At 33.5% G+C, this 12,309-nt stretch overlaps 1 protein-coding gene across 10 annotated transcripts in view; it reads right to left on the reverse strand.

The window, feature by feature from the left end:
- The window catches only part of DMD (dystrophin), a 990,047-nt gene that overhangs the window by 714,505 nt on the left and 263,233 nt on the right, over window positions 1–12,309 (reverse strand). For all 10 annotated transcript variants that reach the window (XM_066176982.1, XM_066176984.1, XM_066176989.1 and 7 more), the window contains 3 exons: window positions 6,230–6,415; window positions 5,783–5,964; window positions 1,890–2,040 (listed from right to left, as the gene is read on the reverse strand). In XM_066176982.1, coding sequence (XP_066033079.1) covers window positions 1,890–2,040; window positions 5,783–5,964; window positions 6,230–6,415 — 519 coding nt within the window. The remainder of the gene's footprint in view (window positions 1–1,889; window positions 2,041–5,782; window positions 5,965–6,229; window positions 6,416–12,309) is intronic.

Consider the following 12,309-nt stretch of genomic DNA (forward strand, 5'->3'; position numbering starts at 1 on the left):
CTATCATGTTTGCTGAAGTCTGTTTCACTTCAAATTATGATTGTCTTTTATATCGTCAAACTTCTGGCTCCTCTTATGAATTTAAAAAACTTTGTGTTCCGATACAGTCAGACTCACATGAGACTAACAAAACATGAAGGGGTTTTGCTTTTTTATTTGCTTGTTCCATAACGACGCAGTAACAGTCCTATTAAAATTCCCCTGTTTAAACCCTTGCTATAGGAGGTAGCTTTCCTGTATGTAAAATTCAAAAAAATTATATGACACTTTCTCTAATAACTGAAAGAATGGAAAACCCTGTTCTTTGACTTCTGAATAAGGCAAGTGAAAAATGAATATAAATGTAATTAAAATTAAACCTAAACCATTATATTTCCAGCTAGAAAATTGCCTCTTACGCATGAAAAAAATTTGAAAAATAATACACATAAATAAATAATGTTCACTAACTCAACACACCAAAATGAAGAACTAGCATGTGGAAAAGAGATATCTGCATGTCTTCACTCAGAATCTTCAAATACAAGCTAAATACCCATTTTTTCTCAGTATTAGAAAGAACCAGCATAAAGAGATTGCATAAATAAAAGGATTACATATGTTAGTATTCAAGCATAAAATGCATAGAAATAGGGGTAAAGTTATTCAAGTCTTAGTGCTGATGTATTCAAAACCTTTCATGTTTCTTTCTCTAATTACCATTTCATAATCACCTGCTGTCTTTTTCTAAAAAAGAAAATTTATTGTCAGAAAATGTCCTTAGCTAGCAAACCCTCATACTGAAATGCATTGTCTCCTCACAGGGCAAGCACAGACAGCACTAACTGCAGCAGGAGCTGCAGAATTTGTATTCGTCTTCAGTAGCACTCCTTAATCAGAATGCAAAGAAATCATCTTTAACACACAAGTGCATCATGAAGTCTTTTGCAGCTTTTGACCTCTTTTTAAAAGAACTTTAAAAGCTGATTTCAGTTGGAATTGTTTTTCAGGATGATCTGCCCTCTAAAATCTGGATTAGCACTGACACAGGCCATGAAGCATCAGGTGTTAAAATCTCTCAAGACACCACAGCAATGAACTACTTTGAGCCATTGATGTAGAGACATTAATAGGTCACCACATTAAATCTCCACCATGTCACAAAACATCTCTGTGTTTCCTCATCATCATGTGCTATAGACACATATATAAATTTATGTTTAAATCTAAATTAATATGAAGCAAGTCAATATAATCCAGTAAATGGAATCTATTAGACAGGCCATCCTCTCTCTCTTTTTAGTTCCTAATTCTTCCAATTAAAAAATTACCATGATGTAACGTGGAATAAATTGGCCAAACTCCATCTTATATTCTATTCCTGAGGTGGGTTTTTGTGCCTCTTTTCTTTGCTTTTTGGTGTTATTTAAATACATTACCAACAAGTATTTTCTACTGTTAGAAAGTAGTGCATTTTACAATACATAATATATATTCAGAGCAAATATATATTCAGAATCTCTGGAGTCCGAACAATATTATGTGGTCTGACTACTGAATCACTGCTGCCACAGCATGTAAGAGAAAAGAGCAAGATGCTAAAAGAATACACAGGTATTAATAAAAACTGATATATCCCCATTGGAATGTAATGAAAAGATGTTACAGCTGCCTTGCATATTCTAGTATATTGCTTATATATAAAAAGAGAGCAATTTTTTTTTAATATCAGAATAAAACTCACAGTTGTGATAAAGTAAGTCCACAAAAGCTTGTTAATTGTACAGAACAATAAATATTAAACCAAGGTTTCATATTACTTTGCTACGCTGTAACAGCAGGAGTAGAGCTTTTAAAATGTCAAACACTCAATTTGGTTTTTATGCCTTTGGAAGCACACCACAGCATACCTTATGCTCTTCTATTTGACGCTTTAGATCCTCTAGATCTGGACCTAAGGGCTCCAAATCAGTTTTCTTTGTCCTTTCCTCTGTTTTTGTCAGCCAATCAGCTAGCTGGGCCAGCTGCTGATTCTGCAGATCCATTAGGATTTTATGTAAACTGTACAACAAAGAAAAAAATAATTAGAATTTATAAGGGAAGAAAACAACAGGCAGAAACAGCTGCCCCAAATACTAAAAGATTTCCACAGGGTTACATTTGAAGGCAGAATAGAAATATATGCCTTGAAAGGGGAACAGGCTTCCCAGGGCAGTGGCCACAGCACCAGCCTGACAGAGCTCAGGAAGTGTTTGGGTAATTCTCACAGGCATATGGGGTGAATCTTGGAGTGTCTGTGCAGGGCCAGGAGTTGGACTGGATGTCCCCAATGGGTCCCTTCCAACCCAGCAAATTCTATGGCTCTATAGAGAAGGAAACTGAAACTTTTTTTAAAATAATTTTGATTTAGAAAAACTGTTTTGAAGCTTTTTCTTTAGGAAGTGACTACATCATGTAATATTCAGCCTGTTAAAGTTTTGTCTTCCAGTTTAATTTCTATTAGAGCAGGAGTTCAAAATTTCTACACTCAGTTTTTTTAAAGCTTGTTTTATCCACTACATATATTTGGAAAGACTGCTGAAACAGCTGACCTTACTAGGCTTCCTCTAATTTAGAATATTCAATAGAAAAATTACTATCTTTTCAGTTATTCAATGGAGAATACTCTGAAAAAAATCAGTTTTGAAATACTTCAGTTTTGCCTAATCAAATTAAATAGCAAGATCCAGAATTATCTGGCCAAAAATACATTACAGATCTCCACTTACACTTGGCTGTTTAGATATTCTCTAAACTTTCCTAAAAAAAAATCTTCACCAACAGTATTCTCTGATTTCAGAGGGGTTTTTTTAATCTTTTTCTTTTTTTTTTAACCGTGAATGATATATTAAAGATTGATTAAAACCACCAGAGGATTCATATATTATTGTTTCCACCCTAATCTCTCTATTAATTACAGATAGAGTACAGAAAGATGATGCCCTGTTTCAATAAACCCCATGGTTCACAAGAGACAAGGAATCTCAGATCTCAGTCTTTCACTTTCAACTGTACATTTTACTGTCTTGATGTTCTAAACTAAGCCATTATAAAGTAGAATGCTTCATCCTGGAGATATTCCTCTTCGAAATAAATTAAATAAACTGTAGAGAAAACCTGTTAAAGTAAACTGAATTTAAGAAAATTAAAATATGATGAAACTTGTATTATGTATAATATTGGTATTATTTTGAAGTAAGGAGCACAAACTTAAAAATTAAATAATCACAAAAAAATCACAGTTTATTCCTAAGCAAAAGAATGCTTCTTCTTACCATTCACCATGTACTTCCTTGTTTTCAAAATACTTTTATAAACATCTGTATGAGGGTTTGGTATTTATTTATTACAATTAAATTATAATTAATTTAATTTACAATCAAATTAATATAATCGAATTAATTATATTTATTAATTATAATTAATATAATATATAATTATATATAATTATAGGAGATTATCAAAAGCTTTGTTTGTAGTACAGCTCTCAAAAGTTACAAAATTTAAAAATCTTTTTCATTGAACTGAATGTGTTTTAAAAGTTGCAGAACTCTTTATACACTGGCAAATTGCATTGTTTTTCTCTACTGTGGCATATTTACCACTGAGATGCTTTACTATAGAAAATTCTTTTTGGGAAAGGCCAGAAGTAAGAAAATAAATTTTAACCCCCCCCCCCCAAAAAAAAAACAAACAACAACAAAAAAAAACACACCAAAAAAAAACAAAAAAAAAACAAACAAAAAACCCCAAAACAAAACGCAAAAAAAAAAACCAAAACCAAAACCAAAAAACCCCCCACAAAACCCAAAAAAACCTCAGACATTTTTCCTTCAGTATGCTAGTGCACTGCTTATTATAAGAGTCAAATACATTCAATATATAGCCAGTATATGAGAAATACAATCTGAGCTGCTTTTACAGAAAGGCATTTCTGTGTTCTAAACTTCCTCTGACATCCTGACCTCCTAATCACTTTTTCTAAGACCCTTTCACTTTCATAGCACTTCTATCAGTATATCTTCCTCCTGCCCTTGTTTATTGCTTGCTTTTGTTTTCCCTGTGCTGGAAAGTGTGGTACCTTTTCTCACACCACTTTTTATTACCACTACAGGGGTCAGACAGCCTTGCTGTTCTCATCTTCACAAAAACCATCCATGTTTGGCTAAACGTGTCACTGTTGCCTTAGGGACAAGATTACAGCAATGTGCTCAGAAGACTATGCTTTAAGCTGAAGTAGAAGATAGATTCTGAGACTTTAAATTATGTATAATAACCCAGAAATATATTTTATTGTGATATGAAAGCTTTTTATAATCCTCTGGCCAGTTTCTTGAAAACAGGGGTTTGATCAAAAGGCCAGATTTAACTATGTCTAAGTATATTACTCCTGAGAAGTTTTCTCTTGCCGTATCCCAAATCTCATTGAGTTTGTCACTTTTTTTTTTTGTATAGTATTTATATATATTAAATAGTAGCACAACACTCTCTGTGAAGCCCCTATCACTTTATGTTTTCTACTGAATTCGTATTACCCCACTATGACCAGCTTTAGAAGATACAGAAGATACTACTGCCATTCAATTCCCCAAACCATGACCTACAGCTGATGCTGGGAGATGGGTTTAACAACTGGTGTTAAATAACATTTTAAGTAGACAAGGTACCACTCAGAGATAGAGCTACTTATGTGGATTTAAATTAAAATAAGTATGGCCAATAAAAACTCCCTGCAGTAAGGCATCATAGATTTTTCTCTCCAAAATAATACTGGAACTAGAATAAGTTAAGTTGAAACATCTGAAACCCATAAAAAAAATTATAGCCAAAGGAAGACAGAAAAACGGAAACGTTCTCAATACTCAGCAGCAAATTGAAAAGGAAACGTTTGGAATTGTTAAGAACATATTGCAAGAAAGAGAGTTATGTCATGCAATAGTTGAAAATCACAGTTTGCTTTTTAATGCAATGGGCAAACCCCTTAACCCCAAAAGGTAAGGTAGAACTAGAAAATCTTGCTCAAAGAAGAGCAAGATAAATAACTGAATATGTTCAATGTATATTTATGAAGAAAGTAAGAAAATATGTATTTTATCTCTGTATCCTGTAAACCAAATTATTCTCCTGTGGCACAATCACAAGCTCTTACATTTACGGAATTTCTTATCCCAGACGGTACTATGTAAATCAAAATTTCAAAATCAGATATAGTAATAATAAAAATCTCCAAAGATTATTGTGAATATTTAATAGATTATTTCTCTACTTCTACTTGTAGTTCAACTTTAAACAATAGTACTTGCCCTTTTTTTAAGTAGTGCAATTTGCACTCTCATAAAACCATGGCAATATTTCCAGGAAAGCTAACCTCTCATTTATTCTTTTAATGAGACTGAGTTTTACAGGCCTTAAAGATTTGTTTCCCTTATCTTTTTTAATTTTTGCAAAGATTCTCTCCTTTGTAGCTCAATAAAGTGCAACACAATATTTGTTGAAACAACTGGAAAAAGGTGAGGTAGGTTATGTAAATTTTGGTTCAAGTGTTATCTGTGTCCAAGTTGTTGATAGCTGCTGCTTTATGTGGCATCCAGGCTCCAAACAACATGCAAGGTTCAAAATCACTACACATCAAATTTCAGGTTAAAACAGATACCAGATGGAGTTTTGTTCACAGTGAAATGAAGGAAAATCCGAACTGTTAGTCAGGTTCAGGATTGTTTCAGTCAAAATCAATATATGTTATTTCACCTAACATATTACTTACTTGCTTTGTTTTTCCATACTTGCTACCCTGAGACTTTCCCAACGAGAATTAAGTAGATTCATTTGTTCTTGGATTTCATTCTCTTCCTCATCTGAAAGTTTTCCAGCTGATAGAAGTTGACTTCCAACTTGCAAAACATTACCGACACGTCCTTGGTGAGCTGTTAACTCCATCATAAAACCCTAACAATTTAAAAAAAAAAAAAAATCCAGGTTTCAGTTGCATTCTTTGAAATGAAAGAATAAAATTGCACTATTTTGCCAGCATGGTTTTCAAACTCCTCACCACACCTTGTAACTGGAAATAAAGATTTTAATTTTTTTCAAAGGGCAAAAAGTTTGCATTCTCTGAATCAAAATTAATAAAAACCAAAACAAATCCCAACAAAGCAAGCAAAGAGAATAGAATAAAATAAATAAATTTTGAAACATTAGTATAAACATATACCTCATGGGTGTGAAACTGTTCTTTAACAACTTCTACGTCATTGGATATATCTCCTTGTGCTTGTAATGCATCTTCAGCAGAGAGAAGCCACGTGAGTACTTCTTCTAAAGCAGTTTGGTAGTTCTCAAGCTCTCCAGCCCCCATCCGCACGGTGCTAAGTTTCTTTTCTTCAACACTTTCTAAAAACTGATAAAAAAAAAAAATTGTAAGAGCAATGAAAATGGCATCTACTCAGAAAGTTCTACAAAGGAATAAATGGAACACCATTGTATTCTTAAAAAAAAAAAATCAGATGGCTAATACATAGAAGTACTTTGTAATACAAAATCAGTGAACTGACTGAGATCAGTTAAAATGGAGGGAAATAAAAAAATCTCATATTCAATTAGATAATTCACACTGTTATTCAAAATCCCATCAAGTGTTCTGAATAGTAAATAACGACAATAATATTTACCACATATTTAGGGAGGCATTTACCACAACAGCTCATAAAATGATATACACAAAAAAAGAGCAAGATACTTGATGACTTTGCAGAGAATCTATGGAAAACATGACATTAAAAAACCCAAACCAACAAATCTTTACATTACATGCAATGCTAGACTTGAGCAATCCACAGACACATATTTTGTGAAAACCATTCTAGGAAGCCTAAAAAGCTCAAAAACTCATGCAAAATCATAACTTTTTAAAACCAAGCAAAAGTGTATTACTGTTGATTTCTCTTTTCTGCAAAGGCCAACCTTATAATTATTTTTTAGAAGCCAAGTATCTCTTATGAGAACAGAAATCCCATTTCTGGCCTACTGCTTAAAGTCAAGAGAAATCAGCAAGTATTTATTGATTAGTATAATAGTAGAAAACAAGGACAGAAGAGAAGCAAAAAATGCATTTGCTAGAGAAGATACCGTCCCATATGTTTTTCAAAAAGTTCTGAACAAGTTTAGCTACTTTGTGAGGAATTCAATTTAAAAACAAACTATACATATAAAAATCCTTATGCTTCCATAAAAAAATTATATCGAGTCACTTAATATTTTTATAGTTGGCAAAAATTGTTTCTACTGACAAATTCAGGCCAATAAAATGCTCAAAGCAGCTAATAAAGCCTTTCATTGCAGTTTAGAACTGAAAGTTAAAGTTTATCACTAGAACCACAAGCAGGAACACAGCAGGCTCTGAGCTGGAAGGGACCCAAAGATCATCGAGCCCAACTCTTATGTGAATGGCCCATACGGAATCAGAGCTCAGCTAAGAGAGGAGACCTCAGGAAGAGCAATGCATGCAATGTAATCATTGTAAAATTTTCAATCTTCACAATAACAGCTTCATTTGGAATTGCAGAGATCCAACAATCACATGAAATTTATAATAGTCAATAGTCAGAGTAATAGTCATGACTCTGTGTCGTGGTTTAATGTAGTTTAGTTTTTAGTTAAGGGAAAAAAAATCCAAAAGCTTTGGAAGTGGCTTGTGTGAGAAACACAATGGTCAGTTAACTGAACCCTCATCAGAAAAAGCAGGCTTGGAAAGCTGATGAATTTTATAATTGGGTTTGGTGGGTTTTTTTCTTGTCGTTGTTGTGGGGTTTTTTTGGGTTGGTTTTTTTTTTTTTTTTGGTTGGTCTTTTTTTGGGTGTTTTGGGTTTTTTGGGGTTTTTTTTTTTGTTTTTGTCTTTTTTTTTTTTGTGAAAAGGAAGTACTGTCTTACAGAAATCTAAATAATGAAGCACAGAAAATGGTTGGTAATATCCCTTCTGCACAAATTAATTTTTGAACTGTGTGTAATTCTAGATTTCAAATAATCTACAATGCAATAAGAAACTGCACCCAATCACATCACATTTCTGCAGCAAGATATAATTTTTTCCACTGTGGAAAGGGATAACTTGATCAGTGCTTTTCACCAGTAATTTTTTTTTTCTTTCCTTAGCAATACTTCATGGTATATATCCATATCTGTTGCATTTAAAAAATACTGCCTTAACAGTGGATTGAGGTTAGGGATATGATGTTTGTAGAGATCTGTGATAATCTGTCTTCTGTATTTGTTTGAAAATTCTTCATCTGAACATTTTTCTTTCTGTCTATTCTTTCTCTGGGAAACAACTACTAAATACAGTTTTCTTAATGATCATAATGGCATTTTCTCTGTTTTCTCTCATGCTAACACATATATTATACAGAAGAGCACTGAAAAATCTTGGACTCATGACCTTCTTTGAAAAAATGGTGCCTAGACTAATTTCAGATCTATTGTGATATCTCTCAAAGTAGCAAAAAATCAAAAAGATTTTAATAAAAATAGAAACCAAAAGAGTTTCTTGACAGGTATTTCAAATTGTGTTCTCAAGTAAAAAATACAAAAGAAAGAAAAAAAAAAGAAAAAAAAGAAAAAAGAAAAAAAAAAGAAAAAAGAAAAAAAAGAAAAAAAGAAAAAAGAAAAAAAGAAAAAAGAAAAAAGGAAAAAGAAAAAAGGAAAAAGAAAAAAGGAAAAAAAGAAGAAAAAAGACCAGACAGTTTTCTGACATAAGAAAAACAGAAAAAGACTAGAAGAAAAATACCTAAGTATAAAATTCTAAAAACACGATATAATGTCCACAAGGATAAAAAACATTTCTTGGAGGCAACTGTGGGTTTTAACTTGACAAAAAATGCATATAAACACTGTTATATTTCATGTCTACTACTTCTTTCAGTGCTGTTTTCTCTCCAAAAGATAACTGGCCACCCTTGCTTATCCTGCATATCGAATGAAAAGCAGATACCAAATCAGTGGAATTATCTGTAAACAGAACATAAAACACTTAGAAGTGGGCAACTACTGACTGAATGTTTATGGCACACACTTCGTATTGAAAACCAAAACCAAAGTAGTGTTTCAAAGATTATTATACCGATTTTTCATTCCATAATAAACCCCAAATTTAAGTGTACAGATCCTACAGCACTAAGAATATTCTCAACATAAAATAATCCACATAAGACAAAAAAGAATGGAAACCTCTGATTTTTATAAATCATATAGGTAGGCAACCAAACAGAACAACCTGTGAGTGTTCTCGCTTATGAATTGATATGTAATCTCTTTGAAATTCCTAAAAAAGGGAGAAAACACAGAATTTTAAGGTGTTGCATATACTACAATGGATAGCACAGTTATTAATATAAGTTGCGATGGCTGTTTCTAACCATATTTTTAAGAGAATGAAAAACAATGAAGACAGGCTAAAGTCAAATTGTTATAGCCATATAATGCTAGGAAAGCTATTCTTGGGAAAAAAATATGGATAGAATTTCATTTTTAAAATCAAAACCTATTCCTAATAAAGTATTTAATGAGTACACAACACAAACTTGATTGCCTGCAATTAGAGCAAAACACAAAATAATTTATTGAATAAAAACTTCAGCAAAACGTCATTGTGGTGGTGCATCCCTCCCTCCTCCTGGGCTGCACAATCATCTCAGAAATACTCGTGGGCATTGGCCTGGAGCTCACCGCGAGGATTGTCTGTCTTGTGAACTTATGTTGGCTAACGAGCCAACTCTTTCTTAATGAACAGTCTTGGAAACTCATTTTTCTCACCTAAACTAACAGAACAACAGTGTAGTTACCCAACCTCTAAAGAAAGTTACTGACCCAAATTGTGGCCAAGATGGGAAGTTATAATGACTAAAGCCAATTCTTTCGTGACCCTGGAAGCAGCAGTCCTAAACTGGGACCTGTTGAGCTCTCCAGGACTGCAGCAGGATGTAAACAGCAGCCTCCCTTTGTGGGCAAGACCTCTCAGAGCCAGTGAATTCTCAAGTCTGCTATACCTGGGAGAGCACTGACCAACACCAGTGAAAATGACATGAGAAATTTAAATGAAAAAAATTAAATTTAAATTTAATGCATCACATGCAGCTGGAAATCAGTCAGGCAGTCATCTCAAAGGCTGTTTTCAAAAATGATCGGACACTTCTGCGTGTAACAATCCTGGTCATTCTCATGGACTGATGTAAAAAGATTTGGTGGTGTTTTTTTGGTTTGTTTGTTTTTGTAATTTTGTTTTGTTGTTGTTGTTTTTTGGGGTTTGTTTTGTTTTGTTGGTTTTTTTTTTTGCTTTCTGTTGCAGGTAGACGAATTATACCAAGATAAAACAATGGGAATTTTAATCTCTGTACACTCTGCCATCTTCTGCTTGGGTGTGGGGGCTGAAAGGCCCCAAGGGCTCTGAAGATTTAAAGTATAGTAAGTGCAAGTAAAAATCCTCTTACTCTCAGAAGCCCAGAAAAAAATGAGCTATTCCTGGCAAATGGATGAATTATTTCACAGAATTTAAAGCACGATCTTGTAGCCCCTCCAAGGTAAGAACATGAGGGAACAAAGTGTTCCTCATCTGCTATTGGATTATGTTCCCAAAGGGAGAAGGATTTGTTGTGTGTTAGCAAATTTTCCAAGAATGTTTGTATTAATACATAAAGACTGATTCTGAGTTTTAGAAATTAGTTGGGCAGCTTTAGAAAGTAGTTTTACAGGAAACATTAAGGGCTCATTCCAGCACTCTTATTTATATTATGTATTTCCTTCCTTCAGAATCAGACTGTTCCACTGTAAAAGATAAAGAATGTGGCTCTGGACATTCAGAACTTTTAAACTCAAAGACATAAAATTTAAAAGAAACATTTTTTATTAGAGGCAAATTTAAGTTCAGAGTATCTTTCTCATTTTGAACACCCCCCTTTGCAGGATAGCAGCCTCAAAAAATAGTTCACATTATTCACTCTCTAACCATGCCTCCACTCATCTAAGAATGAAACCACTGCTTATTCTTTTGGTTCCTCCAACTTTCTCATTACAAAATCTATTTTACGTGTATTTCAAAATTATGACTGCTAAACTGCTAAATGATCAAATGATCTTTTCAATAATCAAAATTATGTTTTCTCAACAGATGAGTCCAGACAGAATAGTTCAGTCATTTCTGGTAACAGAACTTATAAGATAAATTGGTTCAGACCACTTGTCAATATAATATTAACAATTTCTTTGGTCTAAAGGAGGCTAACACTTCCATTTTTTAAGTATTTTAAATAGTCTGTGTAAATGAATCTTGGGTAAGAAAGTTTTGGGGTTTTTTTTGTTGGTTTTTTGGGGTTTTTTTTGGGGGGGTGGGTTTTGGGGTTTTGTTTCGGTTTTGACTGTGGGGGTTATTATGTTTGGTTGGTTTTTTTCTGCAATTTGACTGAAAATGCACACAGGTTTGGCCTTATGATAAATCTGAAAAATTGCAGGTTTTTCTTGCTCATTTGAGGCAAGTTAGATTTTTAGTACTTGATTTTCTCTGTGGTTCTATTTTTACTGCATATGTTTCCACCGGGATAAATTGACCTGTCCTTGTTACTGCAGTTTTGAGATGCAGCAGATTATTCGGTCATTAAAAATCAATGGAGTTTAGGCAACGTATATGCTGAGGAGAAAAGCCAGAGCCAGGCAGTATTGATGAAAGTACATTCATTACAAAGGAAGAAAAATGTTGGAACTATTGATGGGAAAGTGGTAAAAGAAAATGAGTTTCTTCAACTACTCTACTAGGTACAGCTGGTACAAATAAAGACTGAAAGAGACAAAGAACTTATTGGCAGTAAAGCCAAGCTGCACCTTAGGTTCTCGAGTGCAGAAGCTGGTTTAAGACAACTAAAAGGGGAAAAAACCCCTGCAATTAACTGGCTTGGGGACTAAGACTTGGGAACTGTGAGGACAGGTGAGATGGTACTAAGACAAGAATCAAGGCTGCCAGCTGCCCATAATGATCAACCTTTTCAAAAAGTGAAAAGCTGATTCATTTTGCATATATGGCCAAGTGAGTCAGTGCTTTGCAAAAAAAATTTTTTTTTTCCTTAGCTTGCTTTCTTCAACACACTAGTACTTGGAAAAATAACAAATCAGGCTTTGCTTAGTAGCTACTTAACTCAGAGTGTATCAAAATATACTGCTTTTATAAAGTCTCCAGGGAAAATTTCCAGCCTCTGTTTATTTAGGGGTTTTAATTTTGTTGTGTTTTCCTGCTCTTAAAATGTATAGCTGTT

Source organism: Chamaea fasciata, unplaced genomic scaffold, assembly GCF_029207755.1.
Source record: "Chamaea fasciata isolate MVZ Bird 193981 ecotype frontalis unplaced genomic scaffold, bChaFas1.0.hap1 SCAF_2, whole genome shotgun sequence".
NCBI lineage: Eukaryota > Metazoa > Chordata > Aves > Passeriformes > Sylviidae > Chamaea > Chamaea fasciata.